The following is a 27,974-nucleotide window of genomic DNA, read 5'->3' on the forward strand; positions in this document are numbered from 1 at the left end:
CATTCCTGTCGAGGTATGTACATTTGTTCTCCCAAATTAATGCTGGGCCAAGCTGAGGGTTGGGCTCTTTCAGAGCTCTGCAGTGTCTGTGTGGTTGTTCCACAGCTCTCAGGATGCTCCACGGGCAGCTGGCACAGCTCAGCTCCTGCTGCCGACAAACCCAGCTGTGCTGCCTCACAGCAAACACAAACACGACCCTGAATTACCCACGGAAAGCTTTTTGCAGGGCTGGTGAAGGCACGAGGGCTGTGCCCCCTCTCCCCTGTGCGTGCGGGTGCCAGGGCTGCCTGACGCGGGTGCTGAGCAGAGCACGGCACGGTCCCCACGTCACTATCTGCAGCCAAACTTGGCACTGGCCCTGGAGGTGTCTGCCTGAATAGCTGATGTTTGCTCTTTTGAGCATGGCATGCCTTAATTGCAGACAGTTCTGAGCCCTCTGGGAAGGGGAGAGGGATGAGTCATCTCTGTGTAGTATGGTAAATGGGTGTTTTCATTTAAATAAAAAGAAATCAGCCAGAGCTCTCTCAGCGTTAATCTTAAAAGGTTTTACAGTAACATCTGAGAAAAGCTGAAGTGCCTTTTCCACAGTGCTGAGAACGGAGAGAGGACCGATGGATCGGGTTAACAGCCAGCTGATGGAAGTAGAAAGCACACCCCGATATTTTGTCAATAACCATTTATAGCAAGGAACTCTTGACTATCTTCCTGCTTCTTGTTTAACTGAAAAACCACAGCAGCAAGAACTCCCTCATTTTCAAAGCCAAGGAGCTCATCATGCTGTACAAGGACCCTCTCCATCAGCTCAAGGTAATATTTTAGTGAGAAACAGGGGCTGGGGTTTATCACGCAGTGTAACAGCCCAAGAGCCAGGGGTGGGCACAGTCAGAGAGGAATTAAAAATCTTTGTCAAAACCCACAGCACCTTTTCCTTACTATAGCCACACTTGACTAGTCAAGAGGAGAAACAGCCTGTAAGAAAATAACTTAATTTCCTCTGTTGCAGGCAACTATAATATAGGGTGCCTCAGAGTGGAATATACAGTTTTTCATCAGTGTGTCATGTACTAATGTAAGAATTTTTCCCTGTAGATGGGTTCTTGATTAAAAAAAAAAAAAAAAAACATGGACAAATTTGGGTTGGAAAGGACATTAAAGTTCATCTTGTTCATCTTGTTCCAAGCCCCCTGCCATGGGCAGGGACACCTTCCACTAGAACAAGGTTGCTCCAAACCCTATCCATCCTGGCCTTGGACACTTCCAGGGATCCAGGGGCAGCCACAGCTTCTCTGGGCAGCCTGTGCCAGGGCCTGCCCACCCTCACAGGGAAGAATTTTTTCATAATATCCCATCTAACCCTGCCCTCTATCCTGTCCCTCCATTCCTTGTGCCCAGTCCCTCTCCAGCTCTCTTGGAGACCCTTTAGGCACTGGAAGGGGCCCCAAAGCTGCACAGGGTGCTCCAGGGGTACAGGGAGTATAAAAGCATAAAAATCAGATCATCAAAGGGACAGAGCATTGGCCTGTGAGTGAGGCCATGGTGGGGAGGTTATTTCAATCCAGTGTAACGTCTGGAGCAGCTGGAAGATGCACTTCCCTTCCCTGCAGTGTCTCCCTCCAGCACTGGCATGTGTCTGGCCAGGAAGGGAGCTGGAGGCACTGACAGCTCACCAGAGGCTTGTTGATTCATCCCAAGAAGTTCCTGCACGGCTTTAATTCTGCCAGTGACACAGAGGCCCCAGCAAAACCAGCTACAGGTGGGCAGGGATGGGGCAGGGGGAGGAAAGCAGCAGCAGGTCTGTGTTTTTCCCTGGTAATGTGAATTTAAAATATTAAATTGCCGTTAAATAACGGTGATGGGAAGTTGTGAGAACAGGGGACGTTGGTTTCTTTCAGCTACAGGTTTGCTGGGTGAACTTAAAAAAGTTGCTAAATCTTTCCTTTTTTGTCAGTTCCCCATTTAGAATCAAGGGATATTTTTCTGCCCTAAAAGGGTAGTTGTGATGATTTATTTCGTTAGGGGAGTGTCATATAAAGTACATCAATATAAACTAAAATACGCAGAATGAGTTTTGCCCATTTCCTTTAATTTTTGATAACAAGAAAGTAAACGAAATCTTCTGCCCTTCAAAACCAAACAGACTCTTTCTTTGTGTAAAGTGTTACATAAAACTTAGTGGTTGTTCATTTTTATTTTATTATTTTTAATAATACTGGAGATATTTCAGAAAAGGGCAGTATTGTTTCTACAGCATAAAAAAAATCATCATGAGATATCTGGAGGTTTTTTTTTTTTTGCATTTCCCTCTCCCTCCCCCCCTTTCATATTGTTTCCAAAAAACCCCAAACGAAACACAAATCCTATTAGGAAATTTGCCCTCCCACATCCCTCCCCATGAAAGAAAAATATTTTTTTTTTTTTCCAATTTTTTTTTTTTAAAAATCAGTACAGTGTTAAACAAGTCAGGTATTAAGCACACACATGTACGAGCACAGCACATCAGTAACACTGTGAGATGCTTTAGACCACACCGAGCCATCTGTATGTGTATAAAGCCACAGGTGAAGTGGTTCGTAGCAGCAGAACAGGAAGCGTGTTCCAGACAAAGTGTACAGAGTTCCAGATTTTGGAGATTTTTGGGGATGAGTGCAGCACTTCAGAGAACACAGACAAGCTACGGTGGCTCAAGTTTCCCTGTCCTGATTCAAAGGGCAACCTTGACTCATGTAGGGGTTCCCTTTGTGACCGTGGATGGCCAGGGGAGTGGTGGGGCTGCACCTCTTGGCACACGGGGCTGGAAATGTTCCTGATGATTCCTGATTGCTGAAGGGAATACCACAGAAACCAAGGCCAAGCGTAACCTAAGCTGCATCTATATTTGCACATTCTTCAACAGCAAGAAAATATCTTCACATTTGCTCTGGGAGGGAACATAACCGACCCCAAGGCCCATATGTGGCTTTGGGGCTGTTGTTCTGCAACTCTGGTGGGTAAAGACCAGGAAGGGACACTGAATCAAAAATATTTGTGACTCATTAGGACTTCTAAAAATGTAAATTTCTAGGTTTTGGAATGGGCATTTTCTCTATGGCAATAAGTAGCTTTCATTTGTTTCATTGTACTGATCTCATCTGCGGTTTCAGTTCTAGTGAGCATTTCTCTTCCAGGATTATTTTCCCACAAGACAGTGATTTTCAATGGTACCCTCTAGCTCTGGATGGCAAGCTGCAGACTCCCTCTGCGGGAGGCCAGCAGGCACAAGATTGTAGGTCTGTGCCTGCCTAAAGGCAGGTTCCTTCCAAATGCCCTATCCTAAGCTTCTCACAACGGAGACGTGCAAAGGCAAGCAGGACTTACAGTATTTGAAGTAGAGTTGTGGCAGAGAAAATCTCTCTTGGACTCCCACCTTGCCACACGAAAACCCCCTACAAATAAGATAAAATTGAACAGATCTACTAGACTTAAGGATGTTGATGAAAATTCTTTTGAAGAAGTATCAGTAAGGTCTCAAAGAAATGCTGATTTGCAGGTACAGTTCTAAGCATTCAATATTTAGATACACTTAGGGACTTCTAGGGAAATGTTTTCCTGGGAGAAGGCCAGCAGCCACTTCTGTTTCTAACAACTCCAGGTATTTGTATCTATCTGAGCTTTGGTGATTTTGAGTTGCAGAAGTACAGCAGATTTTATGACATTTCTTCGTGGCTGTCTTAGGCTGTTGCTCTCCCTCCAAATACTGTGCAGTGTAGGACAGTGTTCACAAGTTTCTCATAAAACTATTAAATAACCAAAACAGGACAAGAAAAATTGGCAAGGACAAATAATAATGTTTGAAATATTGTCAGAAAAAAAGCCCAACACAAAATAGAGTCTAGAGATTTTGGCACTGGGGCATCTGCACACCTTATGGAACAACCTCCTAGCGTTGGATTCACATACAAAATCAATTTTAAATCAGAGGGAGTCGATTCAGACAACTGATGGAATAAAAGGCCTGATATGACCAATCCAGTACTGCTCACTTTGTGACACAGAGGAGACACAACATTCCCAATTCCTTCATCTGCACCATATATAAATGACCTCCTAGAAATCTTCCTAGAGGTAAAAGAACCACCACTCCAACCTTCCACCAGCTAGACTCCTACTCTGACTTCAGTGCAAGCCTCAACACCATTCAGGGGAGAAGAATAAGTGCCTTTTCTGAGTGTATCTAGAAAGTACCTTGAAGAGAAAATACGGAATATCCTGAGTTGGAAGGGAACCACAAGGATCCTCCAGTCTAAATCCTGACCCTGCACAGGACACCTGAACAGTCCCACCATGTGCCAGGAGAAAACCCACCTAGTGCTCTTTGCCACTGCAGGATCCTTGATTTCTGTTGAGGGGGATGGGTAGAGAAGCAGATGCAGTGAGAGACAGAGGGCACGACATGCAGACCTCTAAACCCGCTCTTTTTCCCTCAGAACATCTCCAAGTCTATAAAAGTAACCTTGATCTCCAACAAACACATCTCACTCCAGAGAATGTAAGTGCCAGGCAAAAATGAAATGCTGGCCACACAGACATTAAAAGCAAATTAAAAGGTTTGGGGTGTTGCCTGAAGTAGTGCACATCCTCTTAGAGACCATTGACCTACAAGAGCAGCAAATAAACTCTATCCAATCTCCAGAAAAACAGTGACTCAGAAGTGGGCCCATTCCACCACATTTTTGACCTTTTGGAGCCCATGGGAGGTGGAAGGAGGATGACAGGAACAACTGAGGTGCTGTCAGGGTCACAAAACTTGGGGTCTGGATCACAAGGAGCCAGGGGACAGAGCCAGCGCCCTCGCTTGGGAAGGCTCTGAGTGCTGCCCACACACCCACAGCGAGATGCAACAGCAGCTCCAAGTCAGCCCCATCCCCTCCTCGTTTCTTCTGAGACAAATAACAGGACAGTCTGGTTCCCTTTATATACATACATGAAAAGCTGAAATGGTCTGAAATGCTTACAGGTTAGAAGGCAGAGATCTCTACAACATCAACACCTGCCCGAAAACAAAGTAGAAAAGTTTTACAGCACATAGTACAGGTCCCTCTAACTTCTAAAAAGGAACATTTACTGAAATCACCATATTACAAGAAGTCATCACTAACAGACCATATAATACTATTTCTTTTTCTTTTACATGATCATTACTTATAATTTTAAAAAAATCACTTTTAAACAAGTATACAGTTTTCACTTTAAAATTAACTGGTTAATAAAATTTTGTGCAAAACAAGCCAGCCTCTATAATTAAGTGAATTTATTTATTTATTTATACAAAAAAAATAAAACAATCAAAAAAAAAAAAAGATAGTTCTTTTAGAAATGTGTTTCCTTTTCTGTGATGGTTGAAATGGTGCCATCTCCTTTCAGTTTGGCATCGCAGTCATTTATTGCTGCTATGTAGGCTCCTCCTCCAAGCTTCCCCCTCATTTTCAGATCTGAGCTGGGTGTAACCAACTTCCTGAATTTCTAGAAAATTGGAGAAAATGGAAATCAGTGCGTTTGTCTTGGTCACGAACACTCATCTCATCAACAGATTGATTATAAAAGCCTTTTCTCTTGCGTGTCTGCTGCTCTTTCTCTGTTCTGGTCACAGCCACAGACTTGCACGCTGCACAATTCTGTACTAATCACTCCAGGCCAAAGGCTATAGAGAATGAAGGCAAATCTAAAGTCAAACTGAGGTTTTATGCTGATTTAGAGCAACATCCCTTTCCATGAAGAAACTCAACTGTTAAACGGGTACATTTTACTCCTCATGTTGTAGGAGGATGTACACTGGAAAAAATAACTGCACAAGAGACACACAAGCGTTAAGCTGAGGAACAAAGCTCATCTAAGAGCTTTCCCTTTTCAAGCAATAATATCCACAAGCTCACAGCTTGGGTAACAGAGATGCTGTGGGAAGGTGGCTTCCCGAGAAGCTTCCAACTGTGATTAAAAAATCCTCTTGACATCCTTGTATCTACAAGATAATGACCTGCCTGCAGTGCTGCAGATTGCACACTTTAAAGACTGTTTACTTGCACAGTTATGTGAGGGTGATGCATAAAGAAAATATTTAATATTTAGATTTGTGCAAATTTCCTTTTTTGACATGCTAAGAAATCTGTATTATGGAAAATTGATTTTTTGTTTGTGTACCCACAGTAAAGATTTCCCAGGCAGTCTCCAGGCCATCTTTATTCAGCTATATGGATATAATTAGGCTTTTCTGCAATAATCCAAATGGATGAATCAAGTTTATATTCTCTTTTCTTCCATTATTACCATCTTCCCTGTTTTTCTTTGGACTTTCCACAGAAATGAACATCCTTTCAAGTTTAAAGGTAACACATTTAGTAATCTTAACCTCAGCCTAAACCTGAGCTAACCTGATACCAACTGTCAGTAAACTGCACTGAATATTTCTATTTGCCTGTATTTCTCATTCAGGGAACTGTAATTAGGAAAACTGTCCAGAAAACACATGTGAGTGCTACCCAGCTCCTGGGGGGAAATCCTGGCACCACAAACATCAGTTACCAAAACCAGCTGAGGTTTTAAAGGCAGCTGAGCTGAGGAAATGGATGGTGCAAACCTCCTTGATGATTTAGCTGATGTTACAGAGATTTTAAGCTACAAATTGAGCTGAAACAGAGCACCATAAAGCTGAAGGTAAAAACAGGTTAAAAAAAAAAAAAACCAACAGGATTTCAGAAGAAAATAGAGAAAGTTCAGATCCCTCTTTCCAGCACTGACTGAGAGGGCTAACCCAGGCTGCCACCGTAACAGGGGTATGGCATTGCTGCTTTGAATAAATTCCTGGGCTCCCACACGTGAGGATTCACACCCCTTGCCCTGCTCTTTCTTCAGCATCAGTAATCTGAAAATATATCTCACCTCCATGACAGTGCCTTCTGTCTTCCACAGCTTAATGCAGATCCACAAAGGGATACAGACCATGGAAGATAGTGCCATCATCCACCCTATGCCATAGCCCCAGTCAGGGTATATATACACATTGTTGTATTTCAGAGGCTTGTATTTCACCAGAAAAAAGATGAAGATTCCCTGAAACAAGCAGAGACAATTATTAGTGGTATTTGAGAAAACCCTGCCTGCGTAACAAGGTAGTGACTGAGTATTTAGGCAAGGCCAGGCTCCCTGAGGAGGCAAAACTCTTCACTCAGAGAAATAAAATCCCCAGCAATATCTCCTTCTATGTACAGCTTAAGCAATGTATCTCAGTCGCTCCCGCAGGAACGAACAACATTTCAAGTTTAAATCCTATTTACCTCTTGGTGACAATAAGTCCTGCACTTTGATGGCAAAGAGTACCTGGGCAGGAAAGATTAGGCTTTGCTACCTGAACCAGCTGTTATTAGGTAACACAAGCTATGTTCTCTCTAACCTGATGAACAAGGAAAGCCAAAATTTTCAAAGCTGCCTTAATCCACTGTGCGTATCTGCAGTTCTGCAGGACAGTGCTTTCATCCTCCCAAAAGCTCCCATAGATCCATCTAAATTTGCCAGGTGTCCAATCAAGCAGTTTGGACCATTTGTATTTGTGAAATATAGAACAGCTACCGTGCACTTTTGTCCGGAGTGGTTAAAGGAGAAAACGGGATGAAGTTCATTTCAGAGCTGGTGACGAGTCAGAAATTTTCTCAGGTTTCAAAAGTGAACTGGCAGAGCCCAAGGAGCAAGTTTATGGACAGTTTGGTCGTGCTGCTTTTGTAACTTTGCCCCGTTGTGCAGACACAGCTCACCACAGTGGGCACCAGTACTGCCAACTTCTGCTATGGGCAAGTTCCCTCCCCTTCTTCATGCACATGGGATGTGCTTTGGGCCTCTTCTGCTTTCACTGGAAGAAAAAATGTCCTGTCTCCTTTGAAAAATGTCTATTTACTCAGAGAGAGAGGAGAAAGGAGGCTGGAGCAGCAAAGGAACCAGCACAAGTCTGGAGAAGCTCAAGCTAAGTGCTAGTACTCGAGGTGTCCTGACTCTGCAGGGAAAAACACCTCTGTTGTACTGGCAAATATTTGGTTAGGGCTCTGGGATTCTTTCTTTCCCTATGAATGTGCATGCTAAGGTTTCTCACAATTCACAGAACGTTTAACAATTTTTACAGAACCTACAGAGGGATTTTTATTTGAGATATATGCTACGAATCAATAGGCACTTTTTCTCAATTATTATTAGCAACAAAATTATAAATCCATGTACAAACCCCCCCTCTTTATGTCTAAACCAAATCATTTGTATATTCTGTACTTACTGCACAAATACCTGGAGTTATGACCATCCAGCACCACTTAATCAACGACAGGGGTTTGTACCCAATCATATCTTCAATGTTCTCATAGAAGCGATTGCTGCCTGCCCCAAAAAAGAACCAAGAGAAAAGCAGATGTAGAACGTACACTAAGGGGTGGCACAGCCAGTATTTTCAAACAGTGAGGAGCAAACCACAGACAGAGCTGTGAGGACTGAAGCTGCTCCCTCTCCCTGACACACCTCCCTGCCATCTGCTTCGTGCTGCTGGCACAGAGGCTGCTGCCCAGCCCTGTGTGACCAACAGGAACTGCAGGAAGGAGAGGCAGCAAAGCAGTTCCATGGTGAAGGTGGAGGGCAGTCCTGACTAGGACCAAGGGGGAAAATATAAACATTTATTCCACTCTCTTGTTCATTTAGAGAGGAAAAAAAGGCATTCCCGACTTTCAGCAGGGCATGGGAACGAGGAGGACCCCACTCCACGAGGGTACAAGGCTTCCACTTTGCTTTTACACAATAAGAAAACTTCTATGAGAAGCGAAGACAGCAGGAATTTTCAGGCACTCACCGTACACCCAGCCTATGCAGACACATTCAAATATGGCAACAAAGAGAAGGCACATGCCACTGGCTGCATAGGAGTCAAACAGCTGAAAGACATACATCCCCCCCTGGAAGACAAAAAGAGGAAAGGCAAAAAAAAATATTGTGTTGGCAGCAGCGGGAATATTCCATAGCAAATATGCTTCAGTTACACAGTCAATCTGTTGGTTCTCTGGCAATCTTCCTACTCAAGTTGGTTAGTTCATGAACAAAGAATATTAATTTCTCAGTGATTTTCTTATTGTGAAAGATTATTTCATCTGTTATCCCATCGAGCTGCAGACATCCTCTGGTGCTGCACGTGAAGATGCAGGGTCTTGGTTCCATGTCTGTGCTATTCATATGTAAAAGGATTAGTTAAAATGTGGGGACAGAAGGTAAAATCTGTAGCTACAAGAATCACTCTACAAGGATGTAGGGACTGTGAAATGAATAAACTGACCTCTACAGTTTGACAGTAGCCCACAGCCTTTAAGCCACATTACTGAAATAAATCATTATTACTTGACACACATCCAAAAATAAGAGTCATCCAATTGGAAACATTATGGATAACCTGACAACTAAAATTACATGAATTATATTGCACTACTTTATGTGAGAGATACTTCATCTTTTATAGCATATAAATTCTATATTGAAATAATGAGGAGGAGATTCACAAAGAGCATTTCCACAGAAAGGAATTCTAAGACTTCCCTCTGCAGAGAGCTGTGTAAAGGAAACAGGGGCTCGAGATCAGCCCTTCAGTTTGAGTGCAATGCTGTTTGGGGAGCACGTGGGATCCATTGCATCTTGGACAATTTTCTGCAAGTGGAAGAGAACTCTAAAAACATGAAGAAAACTGATTCTCTACTGCAAAGGGCCCATGGTGAGGCTCAGCAAACACCTGAGCAAACTGCAAACTTAGAGGTCTACCAACATAGTATAATATAAGGACAAACTCCACAAAACTCCTGCAAGAATATTCCTGTTAGCTTGGAGAGCTTGCATCCTCTTCATGCTTATTTTTCTTTTAACCTGTATGTCTCATTAATATGGCTTTCAGTGCTGTGCTCAACACTTGCATTGTGGGAGGGATTTATTTCAAGATTTCCCATTTTATGTAGCAAAGACAATTTGTCTTAATGAAGGTAAGAAGGATTACAGGTAAGTATAAATTATATAAACATTTAAAGCTTCTCTTCAACTGCGTTTGCTTCATACAGAACATCATACAGGGATGTCTGATTAGTCTGGCAAGACTTGGGACTAAAACAACATTTTATTTTGTCCTAGTCTCCAATTTCTTCCCCATCTTTGTCTTTCTTTCCTTAAAAGTGCATCTAAGTCGAATATATTTGTTTAGTTCATTTATTCTCTTAGTTGTAAGGACTTGTGTACTGAGAACAGCAGACTAGCGTGTTAAAATCACCAGACTCGTCTTCTGGGTGAAATATGCTTATTTTCAGCAACACAGCAGTTGGAAGAGCACACAGTGGATCTCTGTGGAGGGAACTGCAGTGTCCCTGGATGAGTTGGCAGCTGCAATCACTGCACAGCAGAGACACGTGGTGGCCCCACACGATCAGTACAGCCAGACTTCCTCAGGCACTGCATCCTGCAGCTCCTCAGGCATGGAAGGAACTTGGTCCTGCTGGATACTGGGAGGCCTTAATGGCCCAGCCAGGAGAAATACGGGCAGAGGAGAGCGTGGATTCTGCCCCTCTCCTTCCTGTCCTGGGAGGGGAAGGTGAAGGAGGTAGAGGCTGTTGATAAAAAAACAAGTGCTGAACTCCTACCAAGCGCCAGAGGGTCTTGGAGTCCCTCCCCAGCCTGGCTGGCAGACTTCATGAACTGATGGGATCAACTGACACCCTTGGAATTCTTGGTTCAGAACATCCGGAAGCAAACATGTTGGTTCATTTGGAAAAAAGAATTCTTTTTTTTCCCTGCCCTCCCTACTCTTACCAAACCAATTTCAGCTCAGAGATGTGCTGCACTGATTGACCTGGCCTAGTGACATAAAAACCAATGATGTTTTAATTTTCTCTTCTCACTTTACTTCAACTCCATTATTGATCTTTCCATCCAAAATGTGGTTGTTTCTGCCCAAGGTAAGTCAGCAGAAACCATGGCCAGTGTGTTTGGTTGGCTGGTGGAAAGCAGATGGAATCTCCTATGTATGTTTAATTAAAATATTTCCTAAGCTCAACTGGAAAACCGAGGAGACCTTTTACATTTCAGATGTTACACAGTAGCTGAGAATACTCTCTCAAGTATTTCGCAGTTTTATTCCTGACAGGGAAATTTGTCCTTGTGCAAATGTCCTTCCTTTTAATCCGCTGTGGTGATAAACAGAACCCCGTTCCCTTCTCTCTGCAACAACGCACCTCTTACCTCAGTTAACATTATGAGGCCAAGGAAATACGACACAATGGAGAGGCCAAGGATGAGCAGTTCTCTCCTGTAGCCCCTTCGGAACACCTTTGGGTACATGTCCACAACAGCTGTCACGATGCTTTCCACGCACACGAACTGCAACACAGGGCAGGAAAGCACAAGTGAAACCTGTGTCTCCTCTGCTGCTCACGTTTGGATTTGCTACCAAACCCTTCAAATATCCTTCTGTGGTTTCACCACAGGGAGCAGATTATCCCTGAGGGGGCTCAATAAGTAGGAGCTCAAACACAGAGGAAAACCTTTTCACAATAAAAACTCCCAAGTCAGGGATTTCCAGTCCACCACCAAATCCAAACAGTTGAACACACAAGTGTTACCCCAGAATGCATTTGCCCCGTAGCAGATGGCTTAAACAAAAATTAAGTCTTCCAAATGTGGCTTAAATTGTGTCACAGGTTTACTTGTTCTAAAAAACCAAGTGGGAATTTTTTTTCTTTCTTTCTCCTGTATCATTACGAAAGAGGGATGTTGAATGAGGGAGGGAGGTTCTTTTGGCTGTGGTGATTGACACACACAGAAGAACAGGTTTTTGGAGACATTCTCTCCATTTACCAGAAGAGAGAAGTTCCACAAAGCCGTTGAGTGCCCAGTCCAGGTATTCTGATAAGGAGTGGGGGAACACTCACTCTGTCTTTTAACATCAGCAGAAAGCAAGAGGCCTGAGCTTCTGAGCCAGGGCTTTGGAGCAAGGTTTCTAAAGTAGGAACCAAAACTAATGCCCAAAAGTTGGCAATATAAAGCCTGTTTCATTGCTCAATTTAAAAAGAAAAAAAAATAAAAAGAAAAAAAGAAAAAAAAAAAGAAAAAAAAAAGAATACTTTGAAAAATCTGTGAGATCAGGAAAAAAAGAGCAGTTACTAAAACATCAAGTTTAGTGATTGGAAATGCCAGGCAAAATAAAGCACTGATAAGCTTTATTCTACAGTATATAATGATAAATTTTCTGAACCCAACCATGCCAAGAGTTGAACTCCATGCTGAAAATTCCACCCACTTTACATTTTTCTTCAAGCAGCTTTTGCATTTTTTATGGTCACACAGGATGGACAAATTCTATGCTGCCCCTTTGCTGCAGGATATGATTATATATATATCTTGCTGCAGCATCTTGAAGTAAAAATAAACCATAGAAAATTACATTATCACTATCTGATATTCAGTTTCAAAATTCATTGCAAAGTGCTTTAAAAATGGGGAAAGAGGACACACTGGCATTTTACTGAACTGTGAATTTTAATCATCCCTGTTTAAGTTCAAACTGATTTCCATGTTAATAATGAAAGCTGGAGAGAAGCTGAACCAGCCTTCAGAGTTAATCATGAAGAAATCTCCAGCACCACACAACTGAGATTTAAAATAGGAACTTGAATTAAAGCTCTCAAGCGAAGAGTTAAGTTACTGTTGGGTTTTAAATCAGGTTAGATGCTGTTTACACCCAGGGTGCTGATACCCACATTCCAGGGAATCTGACAGGACATTTCAATAGTGTGGTTTTTTCATACCTGACTATCTAATCCAAGGAATATGAGCATCATGAAGAACAGAGCTGCCCACAGCGGAGAAAGAGGCATCATGGTTACAGCTTTAGGGTAAGCTATAAATGCAAGTCCTGGTCCTGAAAATGAAGAGAAGAAAGGAAATGGTTTATTCTTGTGTGTGGGTCTGGCTGGGCTGGAGTTCAGTTCCTCCAGAGCAGCCTGTGCAGTGCTGAGGGTGCCACAGCTTTGCTGACCCCAACATTGTATACATCTGTATAAATCAAGCAAGTCCTCAGGGCACTTCCAAAGACTTCTCCCAAAAGCTGTTTTCTCATTACCTTAATAGCTACAGTGTTTTTTTTCCTTATATACCCTTTCTATTTTTTAGTTTCAGAAGGAAAAAAAAGTTGAAAGAAAACAGAATGCAGATGAGGATGAGAATGTAACACAACTGAGGTGCTAAATAATCAGCTGGACTAAGTTTGTGTAACAGTGGCTCTTTGACTTTAGGAACTTGGTACTGTCATGTTAATATTTTTTCACGTTAATATTTTTCACACACAAATGTCTGGCTGAAAGAATAGTTAAGAAGTTTTTCTAATGAGTTGTCTTCTCCACAAGCCATGACACAGACTAAGAACTTTGACTACAACCTGTGAGCATTTTTTGTGAACTCAGAAAACTGGTTTTGGAACTTACCCGACTCTGCAACTTCTGCAATGGGCACGCCTTGTTCATAAGCCATAAATCCAAGAACTGAAAAGATAGCAAAACCAGCAACAAAACTTGTGCCACTGTTCAAGCAGCAGAGCATGATGCAGTCTCTGAAAATATAAATAAAAAACACTGCTGTTGATCTCCAGAGCAGGGGTTTTCCTTCATACACTGAGCCACAGGACTGACAGAACCCCAGGCTGCAGGAATGAACAGTAGATTGATTGCTCATTAAGAGTAAGCTCCCAACTCATATTATGACTGGGAGCAACCAGTCAGGAATAAACATGTGCAGGAGGATGCCATCATAAAACCCTGGCTGTGTTTTAACTGGTGGAATTGCAAACCTGTTTGCTCTTTTCCAATGGAACCCTTAGAAAACATTTAAAACTATCACAGGAATGGTGTTAGGAACTCCAGAGTAGTTGCAATAATATATTCCAGAGGGCGTGAACTCATTTATAAACTACATAAAGTTGGTATCACTATTTTCCTGAGAAATAAAAACAAATCCTGTGGTCACATCTTAGCTCCTTCTATTCCAGGTATACTGGCAATACATATCCATACAAAATACAACTCCAGTATGGTTTATAGCTTTTTTAAGAAGCTGTGGGTATGAAAAGAATTGCAGATAGTCTAGGAAATGTGTGGATGCCTGAAAAAGTGCCCAACAAGGGCCAAGACTGTGTAGGGACCTCTCAGACAAACATATCCTACCTATCAAACTGTGACAATGACAAGGCCAAGGTGAAGAAGCGTTTCTTTCCCCAGAATGGAAACGTCACAGAAGTAAATCACTTAAAAAAAAAAAAAAAAAAAAAAAAAAAAAAAAAAAAAAAGGCAAGATATTCTTGCAGCAAAGTGCGATTTTCCCCCAGAGCTCAGTGAAATATCGTTGTACATCCTGCGCTCAGACGGCTCTGCAGGCGTGAGGGACGAGGGGGCAAGAATGATTTATCATGACAGGCAGTCTGATAGGGCTGCTCGCCATGAGAGAGAGCTGTGTGCTTGAGAAAGCAATGGTCTAATCCAGATGTCTGAGAGTAAATTAGGATCTTAAACCACTGAAACACAAGGCAAGCCTGGAGCTGCCTCAAGCTTATCCTTTAGTCTGGTTTATTCCCATCCTACTACGGCTCTGAAACAAGTTTTTGCACAAGCTATCAGCTGGAAGAAAGGACCCTGTAAAATTCACAGCTTCAATAATGGTTCACATCTTTGTCATGGATCTGTAGGGACTTTTTGAGAATCAGAAACAATTCATGCTTTAAAGTCCTGGCATATATTCCTGCAAAACTCCTTTTCTTATCTCTGTGTTTTGTGGCAGGTTTCACAGAGTATTTTTATCCTGTAACTTCATCTCATGAGTTGATGGAGTTAGGTCACCAGGTCCAGCATCTTGTTCCTTCAGTAACAAGCCCCACACTGCCTCACATCTCTCCAGATACCAGCTTCTTGATACCAGTTCACACTCACCTGAGCATCAGACACACACATCATTCCAACTGGCAGGGGAGCAGCCTGACATTTCCGTGCTGCAAGGTGAGAGATCAACTCAACCATGGCCAAAGGGCCACGAGAGGCTTGGGTTCTCTCTCATCACTTTAGCTACAGTTAATTTAAACCATTTTTTAAGAAGGTTTTGTGCTATCATAACCATTTCATAGTAAAAAAAAAAAAAAAAAAATTATATATATTTGTCACATCATCTACAAATCACCAAAATGTGCCAGAAATGAAAAATTTGTGGATTAATACTCAGACATGGACCATCTTGAACTCCCTCTAACCCTGTTTATTGTCAAGGGTAAATAGATTCCTTAATCAAATAGAATCTAAAAGAAAGGAACCAGGAGCACAGAGTTCTTTGTGCTTTACAAAGAAATAAAACAAAGTAAACCACCACCACCTTCCTGACCTTCTCAGTGCATTTCAGCTCTGCAGTAAGCTGGGGAGGGATTCTCACTGCAGCCTCTCTCACCTCAGAAACTGGTGAGTTCAGTGCTGAGAAATTAAAACTGAGTGTGATGAAAACCTGTCGATAAGAGAGGTCAGAAAGATGGATTTTTTTTAAAAACCTCTGAGGGGGGGGAAAGAGAAACTACTTCAGTGGGATGGAGGTGGCTGTTCACCAGCCACATGATGCTTCCACTTGGCACAGCCTGTTTTCTGCAGATAAGATTTATTTTGGATAATTCTCAGGCTTCAAATGCAGTCCAAACAGCAAGGTTGGTTTGTTTTTTTTTTTTTTTTTTTGCTGATGAATGATGGCACAGGACATTCGAGACTGCTGGTCTCTAAGCATGAGATAAAGGCTGGAGGTGGAGACAGATCACTCCCTGTGCACCTTCAGAGTCCCTGTCTGTGTCTGCTGCTCAGTCTGGAAGGAAGGTCCAAGTGGTTTGAGCTGGACTATCCCACTGAACAAGAGCATCACAGGCATTCCTCCACTCACAGGGAAGTCCTAAAAACCACAGCACCACGGCCCAAAATATCCAAAGGGCAGGTACAGATTTCTCCAAGGAAATGGGCAAAAAGGGCAACCTAAGGGGATTTTCATCACCTCCAGTACCTGTTCTCTTCACATAACAGAATCATTTTCATCTCCTAGTGAAGCAGTGACAGACCAAATGCAGGTTCTCTGGGAACCCACCAGTGTTTCCAGTCCTATAATCTCCAATTTTAATTTCCATCCTTCCTTTGCCTTTGCAGGAATTCTGCTAACCCCTCAATTCCTGGTTTTTTTTCCCTATAGACAAGATGTGTGTAACCCACAGTTTAGTCCTTTTTTGTTATTTTGGGAAAAAAAAAATTGAGAGGGGTGGTCTGGATCTGTTGGTTGTGAAACAAATAAACTTTAAAACACAAATGCCCAAGAACTACTGGAAGGACACCAGGAATTTTTTATAAGCACCCTTGGTAGAAAGGCATCAAAGCCTGAATGAAGGCCAAACTGATTTCAAACTTTTATGAAAACATCACATTCTTCCAAATTAAATTCTTGCCAATCACCTGAATAATTCAAGACATGCATCACTTCTCCTCTCCCTGCCTGAGAGGCAGGACACTGCTGAAAATTCCTGCTGCCTTCCTTAAGGAGCTTCTCTGAGCACACAGAGCCCTTTTCATCGCTTGGGTTCCTTCCTTGCCTGTGTGGATCCACTCAGGACAAATTCACATTCCTCTTTTCCTCCTAGACTAGAAGTTTGATAAAGGACACACATAAAGTTCTGCCCCATCTGCTGAGATGGTCTGAAGTTAAACCAACCCTTAAGATGCTCTGAATGGATTAGGAATTCTGAGCTTGGTAAAAATTAAAAGAAATATCAGTACACCTTTCTCTTATTTATGAGGGGAAAACGCTGCCTGGTGATGGCACTGCCACTATTTTCATCTTTCACAAGAGTTGTTTTTAATATAAAGGGTGGTAAATCCAGGGAGAGTTTATATTTATGTGTTACTATGAAAGTTAAATAAGGACAATGAAAAGTAATTTCCTATTCAAAAAAGCTAAGTGACTTGCTCACAATTCATCTGCAATGGTAATGAATTAAATCAGGTTTGAATCTTAAATTCACAAGACCCTCGTGCAGTTTAGATTTCTCATTTTCCACTAAAATACCTCATGTCATCCTTTTCCACAGCAACTTTCCCCCAGGAAAAAAGTGTAGGAAAACAGAGGGCAAAAAAATCAATATTATGATCAGACAAGGAACTGCAGGGATTGCAGGAGGAAAACCCATATCTTGATTTTGATTTTTTTTTTTAAGTAGTAGTTAAAATATAAATTTAATTCTGCTTTTCACAGCACAGCTGCTTAGTATATCTTGCCCTGCTCAACTCAGCTGTTCTCTGCACTTAACTGCTGTCCTAGTCCTTCCTTCAGATTTCTTAAGAATCCCCTGTCAGGAAACACTAAAAATCTATTTCTTATTTGGGAAATGTTTTGGGGTCAGAGAGAAGGAAGGAAAATTACATCAGCACACACATCAGAACTCCTGCTTTTTGTAATGAGTTACAGAAGAAAACCTAGGAGAAAGATCACTGCAGTCCTTGAGATAGTGACACAGTAGTTTCTAGATGGGATGCAACTAGAAAGAAATAAAAATAGGATTAAATAAGAGAGAAAAGGAGCGGTGCTTTTGTTAAAGCATCGCTTGTGCTAATCAGGGAAAACACTCATTAGCAGTTGCTCTGTAGGGGCATCGCTATTGTTTATCAGCTCTGAAGGTTGTAGGGGATTTTCACCACTTCCTGCAGCAAAACATTTGGAATTTGGGCTGTCAGAGCCAAAGCAAAGAGGAACTTTGTGGCTGCTAAGTTATGTTGCATGTTTAGATGTTAAAATGCCCTTAATTCTGGCTGGATGGCTTTGCAGACATTTAGCTGGTGGATACATCCCCTGTATTTTCCAGGATTCCAGTCCCCTTCCAACCCTCCCTCTGTGGGTCGTGTAGGTCGATGTTTCTCTGACAGAAGAGCAAATATGGAAAGAAGGAGGCATTTCCTAAAACTCTCCAGGTAACACCGTAATTTAGAATTTAAACACTTACACTTTCGGGGCTTTAAGGGGTGATGTGTTTGGGGTTCTTTTGCTTTTGGACTGTATTGTTTCCTTTACAGAAAAGTGAAATTTTAATTCTCTTTCTGTAAACCCTAATGGACTCAACACAAAGTATCCTTTACTACCTAGTAGGAATTGTAGGAAAATTAATTCACTCACCACTGATGCCAGAATTAAAAAGTATTGCTGGTATTCCTGCCCATGCCAGTAACGTGGAAGGAGGACTTTGTGAGAATCATATCCTTTTGCCATCGATTCAGGAAAGATTAAAACCTCCTGAGGTCGTTAGCAATTCCCTAACAGAGGGAATTCTATAGAGGTAAGCCATGAAATGCTGCCCATTCCCTCTGTGCTTGCAAACTATGGGCTAAGGTGACACTCAGAGTGTAGACCAAACTTAGGTGAGTCTTAAGAGAAGTTTTTGAGTGGGATTTTTTTTTTTTTAAAGCAGATCAAACAACACGTCCAGGTGCAGTTATACATGTATGGAATTCTGTGTTTTCCCATCCATTGTGTATCCCTGTGTGTACCGAGGGGCTCATAAGGGTCAGATGTGATCCAAAGGGATGAAAACCCCAAATTTTGGAGAGGAGTTCCTCTGAGGCAGTTATAAGAAACGTTAGAGGTCTCTGTTCTACAAAAATGCTTATGAATATTCATGCAAACAGTTCAAGGAAAAGGGAAGCAGTTCCAAGAGAAGCAGGGTGTGTGGACACTTCCAGCACTGAAAACAAAAGCAGAACAAAAGTGTGGAAGGAATTACCTGTAGCAGTTGTTGTTGTAGTTGTTGTAACTTCCCAGGGCTGTCAGGCACCCCAAGCAGATGGCATAAGAGAAGAATATCTGTGTGCCAGCATCCACCCACACCTGGGGACACAAAACATGGAGTGCTTAAAAAAGGTCAAGAAGAAATCACCTTTAGGCATATACTGGCTGTGAATTTGCAGAGCCAACTCTACAGGTTAAGAGAGTCTGGGAAACCTTTCACAAATCACAACCTTAAAAAAAATATTATTTGAGTTCAACCTAATTGATGTAGAAAGCGAGACAGAACTTCTGGAGATGAACCTCAGGCAACATAAATTATTTAATGGCTTTATTACCACTATAAGGTGTCAGCTATTGCAACCCAAACAAAATCATCTGCGTTTATCTCATTCCCATTTGATAGGTATTTACTCAAATTAAAAAATCTAGTGTGAATAAATATTCTGAAGACAAAATGTTCTGCTCACAGACAACTTATGAATTAAGCTGGGTAAAGAGAAGGGTAACTTATCCAGGGAAAGGAGGTTTTTAGCAATACCTAGGGGTTCCAATCAGGCATGAAACCATGGTTCTAGTCACTGTACAACTGACAAATAAAAGTTTTGAAGAGTTTAACAAGTTAGTAGCTTTATCATATCATTATGGTAACATTTATATCCTAAAGTGTTGCAGACACTTAATTCTAAATCAGGGAAAAAAGCAAAATGAAGCCTCAGCTGACACAGATTCTTCTCCTCACAGCAATCTCAGAGCATTAATAGGCAATTTTTTTTTACTTTAAAAGTACTCCAACAAAGCAGTTGGTTTCATTTGGTGTGTTCTCATTTGGGGGTGAATGCACCCTTTGAACTCCTGGTTTGGCCATGATAAGGATGTGTAGAATCTACATCTACACTATTATCTCCAATAAGTTCCTACTCTTGGTTTCCTGGGATAAATGATCTCTGTAAGTTTTTTTTTTTTTGTTGTTGTTAAAGCAGAGCAATCAAAGTGCTTTCCAGAGAAGTACCGAGACTGATAACCAGAGGCAATGGCTGTGCAGCAGGAAAAGAGGGAAAACAGGAAACACAGGTAATGACTTTGTGACTAATAACAGCAATCAAATACTCCGTAAATACAGGAAGGGGATGTGTTTGTTTTACATGTGATCAAGTGAGACCTTGGTCTCTGGAGTCGCCGAGTGTTTCTGTTGAGAAATAACATTAAGATCACATTTGATTTACATCAGTGGCTTAAATGCTTTCATTCCTGTCATACCGAATAAGACACAGCCGGGTTACATCCCAGAGTTTCACCACTCGGTAAGGAAAAACTGCACAGGGAAAGGCTTTTGACAGACAGGCTCTTTAACAGGATTGGAAGCTCCCAAAAAGCTGCGAGTAGCAGAGGTCAACTGAAAATGCACGGTCTTGTGAGGCACAGACAAAAGCTGGGAAAGTGGATCAGCACGAGGATCCTTCCCTTTCCGTTCTTCCACACTGCACTGGAGCAGGGCATTGTGAAGCACTCAGATGAGCAACAGCCTTTCCTGTTGGCATCCACCAGCCCCACATAAGTCTGATTATTTCTTGGACCGCAAGTCCTAGTGGAAATGGGGGCAAAGGAGAACTGGATTCTGAGGTGAGAGGCTCCAGAGCTGCTGTAGAAGAGGGGCAGGGAGCACATCCCTCTGGAGGTCCTGTGTACCCAGACAGAAAAGCAGATAAAATTCTGGCCAGAGGTGATATTATTTCCTACAAAGAACACAAGTCTGCTCTAAACACCATGACATCCAACAGTGATTCATCCTAAAAAGTGGCAAACACTTTATGAGAAACTGTTCTGCAAGCAAATGTTCACATATTCTGTAGAAGTTCAATTAGACCGAAGAGCCATATCATTGCACTATATCACATCATATGGCACAGTCATACTCTTGCACTAGAAATTCCATCAGAACTTATGGCTGATGTTTAAACAGGAAGGGGGAAGTAATTTTATTTTCTGTATGGGATAATAGAATCAGCACAGCTTCTTTTGGGTTGTATGCTCAGAGAACCAGTAACATTTAATTTGTGATCCCCATTAATACTTCAATTTCAGGTTTCTGAAATGGCAAAAACTGATCAACAAAGCAGAAAATAGGGAAATAAATTTAGGAACCACAGGAAGATTTTTGGAAGCTGGAAAAACATGAGAGCTGGATTAACTCTGGAGTATTTTTGCCACAAGCCCGGATGTGTCAACTCTTCAAAGCCATGCAGTTGCTATTTTTTTATTTCATCTCATATAAAAGGTTTTCAAGCCAAAACAAGATTAAAATTAAAGCACTAAACCTTTATTATACGCTAATATTTAAAAAACCCCCAATGCCAGAGGGCAGAATCTTTATATCTCCTGTGCTCACATTTAGCCATTCTCTGGCCACGCACTGAGCCCAACAGCACAGCCACTGCTGCCACTCCTGGAATGGGAATTATTCCTGCTGGCTCAGGGCTGTTCACCAAGCCCATGGAATGGAGCTCTGTTCCCAAAGAGAGAAGGGGATATAACCAAGCCTCAACTTTATGGTAGTGCCTGCTTTCTCCAGGTAGGAAGGAGGCAGGGCAGTGAGAGACTGTGTCTCCACTTCCCAGTTTCTGAGTGGGAAGGGAACAGCAGAGCTGTCTGTGCCCTGATCCCCACTCTGGGGCTTTCCCACACTTCATTAACAGCTTTCCTGACTCACACCATGAGCTCACACCCAGCAGCCTCAGCATGATAACTCCTGTTGGTACAAACAATCCCACAAGACAGAACAAGAAGGAATATTTTTTCACTAAAAGAGCAAAGTTTGCAAAATTCAGCTGGCAACACCCTCATATGAAGTCAGCCCAGGTAACCTTAATTTGGCCTTCTTGTGTGTAGGTCTAGGACACAGCCTTCATTTACATTACTGTTCTTCTCTCTGCCTGGGGAGATGAAGTGAGCTGGCCAATCCTGATGTCTGGAGCATCCCTTGCCTCCTTTGTTGCCATGATTTTAGCTCATGTAATGAATGAAGGATAAAGAAGAAAGAAGGTGGCTGTGCTGCAGGGAAGACAGCAGAACACTGCCCTGGAGAATTCAGTTCTTTTTGTGGCCCTGCTCTAGAGTTTCTGTGTGATTTTATGTCCATAAATCACTTCAACCAACGTTTGAGAATGTTCATTAATGGAGTTCTCCTCTTTTAAATGGTATCCAAACCGAAGTGCAAAGTTACTGAGCACTCACTGTTACAGTTAAGGTGAATGGAAGGCATGTCTTGAATAACTTAAAAAAAGGCAGTACAGAAAACCAATTTCAGACTGAAAATCCCAACAAGGATGAGGTTCTCTCAGTTTAGTCTCAATGTCAGTAAGATGGGGTCGTGCCATACAATGAAAGCAAAATAACTGAAGTTTATGAAGTGTTTAGACAGTGCAGAAAAAAATCACTTTGAAAGGCTGAGCCATTCTTTGTGATGATCCAGCTCTATATGTGGCACATTTACAGGGCCAAGCGATGAGAGAAAAGGATAAAACAAAATATTGCATAACTGTCCTGAAATGAGCTTAGCTGGTGCTGTACTCAAATAAAGCAGAGACCTTAGGGAAAACATGTTGTGTGTTGACACCAATTATTTCCAAAATGTATGGAATAAAAATTAGTGTTGCTCACCTGAAGGAATATAATTAAATTCCAGGGTTTTCCCTAACTTTGTACCTTCCCTTTACTATCTATTTTCCATACACTGCTATGCAGCTGTTATGAAATCCCCCCATGACTGCAGGAAATATCTCCCAGGATAAACTGACTTTAACTGGCACTTCCAGGAGCTTCTAGAGTCGTGTCAAACAGCAGAATAACTCAAAAGGTGTAAAATTGCTTTGTGTCTGAGGAACACGGGAAAAATAGGCAGCTATTTTTAATCTGATCCTCCTAAAAGGTATTTAGGTTGGGTTTTTCCTACAGCCCCCAGCTGCAACATTGCTGTTAGAGATGATGCACATCAGGGCTGTTAATGTTTGCACCCACACGGCTCAGTTTGCTCCCTTGAGTATTCCTATAAAACCCAGGGGGATTAATTGCACGCTGACACCCGAGTACTGGCTGGAATATGCACTCCAGGGGAGGAGCATCATAAATATGTACTTTTTTTTCCACATTTTTAACAGTGAGATTGGACACCCCCTTGAGCTGCAAAGCTCAAAGCACCCTTAACTGCAGGGTGGTTAATGACAACCCCGTCATGAAGCCCCTTCTGAGAACATGGGACACCTCACAAGCCAGTTCAGCGCTGCACTCGTTCTTTAAAACATGATGTTCCGGGTGTTGACAGTCATTTGTTTCCCATTTTGTTATCAGAGAAGAAGCAATCACTTCAGGTTTTCTTTTAATTTAAATTATTCATTACTTTTTGATGAATCTCAGCAGTGTTTGTATTTTAAGGAGCGGATTGCCTTTGGTTTCAGAGGAGAATTTTAAAAATAAAGCCTTGGCTGTCAGGAGATAGTAAATAAAATTTCAAGGTAAGGGCATAGAATAGTTGCAGAATTTCATCACAGTAATAATGTCTGAATAAAATAATCTGTTGCCAAAAAGGTTTAGGTGTGGCAGGACTGGAAGAAACTATAAAATGTGAGTCTTGATCCTGAAGTAGCACCTGTGCTAAGCCTGCACACACCATTCAGAGAACACTCACAGGGAGAGACAGATCCCAACAAGAGGTTTTGACCTTGTTGTGAGGTCCACCTGGAACCTTTCTTTCCTCCCCTGCTTAAAAGGCCTTTGTTTTACATTGAAACTCATAAAAATAGCTGTGACTGTACATATGGAACTAACACGAATAAATTGGCTATGTTAAAACAAAACAAGCCATGTTCATACATAATGAACATGAAGACTTGCTGATGTACAATTCCTGAGGCTCCTGACTGTAACTCCTCCTTGTAGCAAACAGGACTCCAGAGCCACAGGACTCTGCTGCTCAGAATAACACTGATTTTAAGAACAGAGAGAACACACCCTCTCCTGCCACAGGACAGTGCCACACAGCCTGAAGATTCCCAGTGAGCTTTACCAGTTTTCATTCACCAAGACTCTTTTTCCAGCCTTAGATCCCGTGTCTCTTTTATAAAGGACAATATTGTCACTGAGATGAACTTCTGACAGCACCAGGATTACTGTGCTGATTGCAGAGTGCCTACAGAGCGTAGGGTGATGTGCAACTGTAAGAATCATTCCTTAAATTACAGCTTATTCCATTCCTCTGCTATAAGTTGCATTCCTGTGTATCTATGACTGTTACTTCCAAGAAAAGTGCTAAAGTGGGCAGCAGTGGAGGGTACTGATCTTATTCCCCCGATTTTAGTCCAATAAAAGAACGTTCCGCAACACATTCACGTGACATCCCACCAGAAAACACAGACAGAGATCCAGTCTGGATTTTTTCAGTGCAGGATGCCCTGTCAAACGGATGGAGAAGAGGCCAAAGCACCATATCTGCCCCGAGGCCACACTTGCATCGCCCTCAGATTCCCTTGCACCAAGTGCAAAGACAATTCACTGCCATCAACTGCAATCTCTGTTCAAAGGCATGAAAAAGAAAAGTAACCAGCTTGCATTTATCCTTTAGCCACTCTCTTGCAATCAGCTGAATTTTTTCTTCAATAGCAGCTGACAGAAAAATCAGCTGAATGTCTGAGCTGTGCACCTGCCAAAATAAGGATCTCAGAGGGCAAAGTTCTGTTCTATTCTGAAAAACAACCCAAACACTCAGAAGATGCAGACATTCAAAGTGAATAAATCTATTCCTTGCATGCATTCTGCTCTTCTCCTGACAATGTATCTTGTTACAATGAATCCTGCAGGCAAAATCAAAGAGGGAACAATACACTTTACTATTTTCATTTTCCCACACAATAACACAGTTATTATAACTGCATAGTTTTTCATATTTGACTATAAAATAGTCTTGGTATATGTTTAATTAAAAAAAAAAAACACACCCTACAGATCTTTTAAACAGAGTTAATATAAAAAGACATACTTGTTTAGAAATCAGCCCCAAAAAAATATTTCACAAAATTAAATCAATTAATACTTGGGGTCACAATAAAAACCTTTTTGCTGAGTAGGAAAATACAACTTCTCACTTGGAAATGAAATCTTGGAACAACCAGTGAGCAGAACAGACTATTTATATTTTTAGTTTCTGTCTACAATTTTGAAGTAACTTTTCTGAGTGGAATATTACTTTAACTAAAGACACAGCTCAAAGCCTCTGAGAATTTTCACGATATCCTTAATGATGCCTCACCAAATACACCTTCAATAGTCGTTCAACACACTTTTGATAGAATTATTTTCCGTTAAATGTACCCCTTTAAAAGCAAACTTCCAGTGTCTGTTTTCCTATCCACATTTACTGAACCTATACTAGAAGTGTGAATGTAGAAAAATAAGGATATAAATCAGACTATCCACTGAAAATGTGCCTGTCCTGGGGCTACTTGAAGTGGCAACTGTTCTGACAGTCATTGATGTATAAGAGCATTTAGTGTGATGTACAAGTGAAGCTCAGCTCCTCCAGGCTCATCCAGACGGCAAGAATAGGACTAAAATATCCTTTAGTTATCTCCACGCAGCCTCAGTCAGCTCCAAGGAATTGTGGCTGAGGGCAGAGCTGGGGTGCCTGTCTGAGAAAAGCAAAGGAAAAAAAAAAACAAACCTGCTGGATCCAAGCACACTGGCACCAACTATGTTACCTAAAATAAATAAGCTCTTTAGCCCCTGCCCCTTGTCCCCAAATGCCTTTTTAGAAAACAAATAAATAAATAATTATCTCGCTGCTCTCCCGGCTCAGTGGGAAATGCCATTAAACGGGGAACCAAACCAAAACAAAATATGAACTGTGTATTGTGGGGAAGCAGCAAAAAAAAAATGTTGAATTTTGGATACAGGAGTGAGTTTGTTTCTGAAGTTTACTACCCAGGGCTTTTTAAACAACACGGCTTCTGAAAGCACAGCCTTCATTAGAGCAGGAAAACACAACTTAAACGACCAGGCAGAAAATGGCTGAATTAAGCTCTTTTTTCCCCTCTCTTTAATGGTAGTGATTCTCAAAAGATTAAAAGTAGGTTAGGGGAATAATAAAACAGCTATGTTTCTAGTGTCTACCTGACAACAGCTTTTGTAGAAGTGAATAATTACATGAAAATCACTTCCTTTCCACCTCTCTTTGGGATTTCTGTGGGTTGCTAGGCAGTGTCTCTCCTACCTTCTGCTAATGTTACTTACAGGCGGGCTGAATACAGCACATTCATTCTGAGAATGGAAGCTGAGGGGGGAGAAGGACCTAAATACTTGCAGTTTTGTTTATTCATTGCTGCCTTTGGAGATCGACACTATAGCTCGGATTACTTTACACGCATTTAAATGCTAATTTTCCGGGGCGTAATTGTCAGCCAAGTACCACCCTGTGTAAATGGGACAGGACCTTCCTCGAGGCAGGAGCCACACCAGTAGCATGTTTCTGTGTCGGCAGCCAACGTGGAAAGTCAGGTGCTGGAGCAAAGCATACTGAGGGGTTTTCAGGGACTTGGAGGAGGAATCATTTTTCTCCCTCTCGCTGCTCCTCATGGTTAAAATACTGTTTGTTAACGAGACTGGTTTAATTTCCTGAGCTCCTCAACCCAAATCTTAATTTCTCTTTGCCTGATTCCAAAATGAACAGCCACAAGGTGCTGTTGCACTTCCCTGGCTGTGTGACCCTGTGTTCACACAGATTGGGGGGTATAAAATTCTCCCCTGTGAGGATGGGCAGGCCCTGGCACAGGTTGCCCAGAGAAGCTGTGGCTGCCCCTGGATCCCTGGAAGTGTCCCAGGCCAGGTTGGACGGGGCTTGGAGCAACCTGGGCTGGTGGAAGGTGTCCCTGCCCATGGCAGGGGGTTGGAACAAGGTGAGCTTTAAGGTCCCTTCCAGCCCAAACCATTCTGTGATTGTATCTACATCAAAAAAAAAAAAAAAAAGAGAAATAAGCATTATCCCAAATTCCCTTTCCACTGCAGAGAGCTGGTTGAGATAACTGGGGCTGGAACACCCCCCTGACAGAGAAGGTGAGTGTGGTTGTGGGAAGGGCAGCTGATCCAGTGCAAGGTTTTTGGGGTTTTGAAAAGCATCTTCGACTTACAAACTTCAATTTCAGTCTTCTGAGCCTGCAATTCACTTTGATTATGGGTTTGCCACTTGACATCTTCAAAGTTACCTTACTCAGCCTGGTACAAAGGAGATAGGAATGAGACCAGAGGCATTGGATTCGCTTCCCAGTCAGCCTATTCTGAGGGCAGAACTCAGAATAGTTCTTGACATATATTCCAGTTTTCCATTATTTTAGTTCTGAAGCACACAATAAGGAGATGCATGACAGTATAAGGTACACAGAATATTCAAGAGATATTACTCCTATAAAAACAATTAAGTGCCTACGATGAACGTAATTTCTTGGGGGGAAATCGTAGCTGGAACACTTGTTTTGTATCTGAGCAACAAGAAATTTAAGTTGCCTTCAGAGCTTGAATTTGGGAATCTGGCAAGCTGGGAACCTCTTTTTAAAGGTATTGATAAGAGGTAAAATGCCACTGAATCACAATATCTCTTGGGAGCTGCATGTGCTTTTTCACTGACTCATTTCTTGTAGGTGCAATCCAAAAGCAGGGGGTTCAGGGCAGCAGGATGGTTGGTCTCTGTGGTGCCCCTGTGGTGAAGCTGTTTGTACTGACAGTTCTTGGGGATGGAAAATGATCCTGTGTTTTGGGAAGGTGAAATCACTGACTGCTGAGCAGCCCCACGTTCCAGTTGTGCCATAGAGCTTCTATTGCAGCTTGCCTTAAAGGCATCAAAAGTTTTGCCTTCTCCTACACTTTCACTACATAAAGCTTCAGCCATTTGGAAATAAAAGGACTTTTTTCATTCTGTGCATGATACAAAAAAGCACAAGGAACAGCCACTGTCTTTCTCTTTTCAGCATCTCAGAGACACCAGAATTCACCAGGTCAAATGGGGAGCGTGTTAATGTCATTTCCTATAAATGATAAATAAAGATGTTAATTTTTTAAAATGAGTGCAGGAAGTGCAG

At 41.9% G+C, this 27,974-nt stretch overlaps 1 protein-coding gene across 1 annotated transcript in view; it reads right to left on the reverse strand.

The window, feature by feature from the left end:
• Positions 1-4,926: 4,926 nt before the first annotated feature.
• The window catches only part of LOC114069253 (sodium- and chloride-dependent GABA transporter 3), a 47,395-nt gene continuing 24,347 nt past the window's right edge, over positions 4,927-27,974 (reverse strand). Inside the window, exons 4-11 of the mRNA XM_027905913.1 lie at positions 18,854-18,957; positions 13,509-13,633; positions 12,834-12,946; positions 11,269-11,406; positions 8,855-8,957; positions 8,291-8,391; positions 6,913-7,083; positions 4,927-5,499 (exon numbers count right to left, since the gene is read on the reverse strand). Coding sequence (XP_027761714.1) covers positions 5,347-5,499; positions 6,913-7,083; positions 8,291-8,391; positions 8,855-8,957; positions 11,269-11,406; positions 12,834-12,946; positions 13,509-13,633; positions 18,854-18,957 — 1,008 coding nt within the window. The 3' untranslated portion in view covers positions 4,927-5,346. The remainder of the gene's footprint in view (positions 5,500-6,912; positions 7,084-8,290; positions 8,392-8,854; positions 8,958-11,268; positions 11,407-12,833; positions 12,947-13,508; positions 13,634-18,853; positions 18,958-27,974) is intronic.

This window comes from Empidonax traillii, unplaced genomic scaffold (assembly GCF_003031625.1).
Source record: "Empidonax traillii isolate 1590-97213 ecotype Southwest subspecies unplaced genomic scaffold, ASM303162v1 scaffold1221:size261454, whole genome shotgun sequence".
In the NCBI taxonomy this organism is placed as follows: Eukaryota; Metazoa; Chordata; class Aves; order Passeriformes; family Tyrannidae; genus Empidonax; species Empidonax traillii.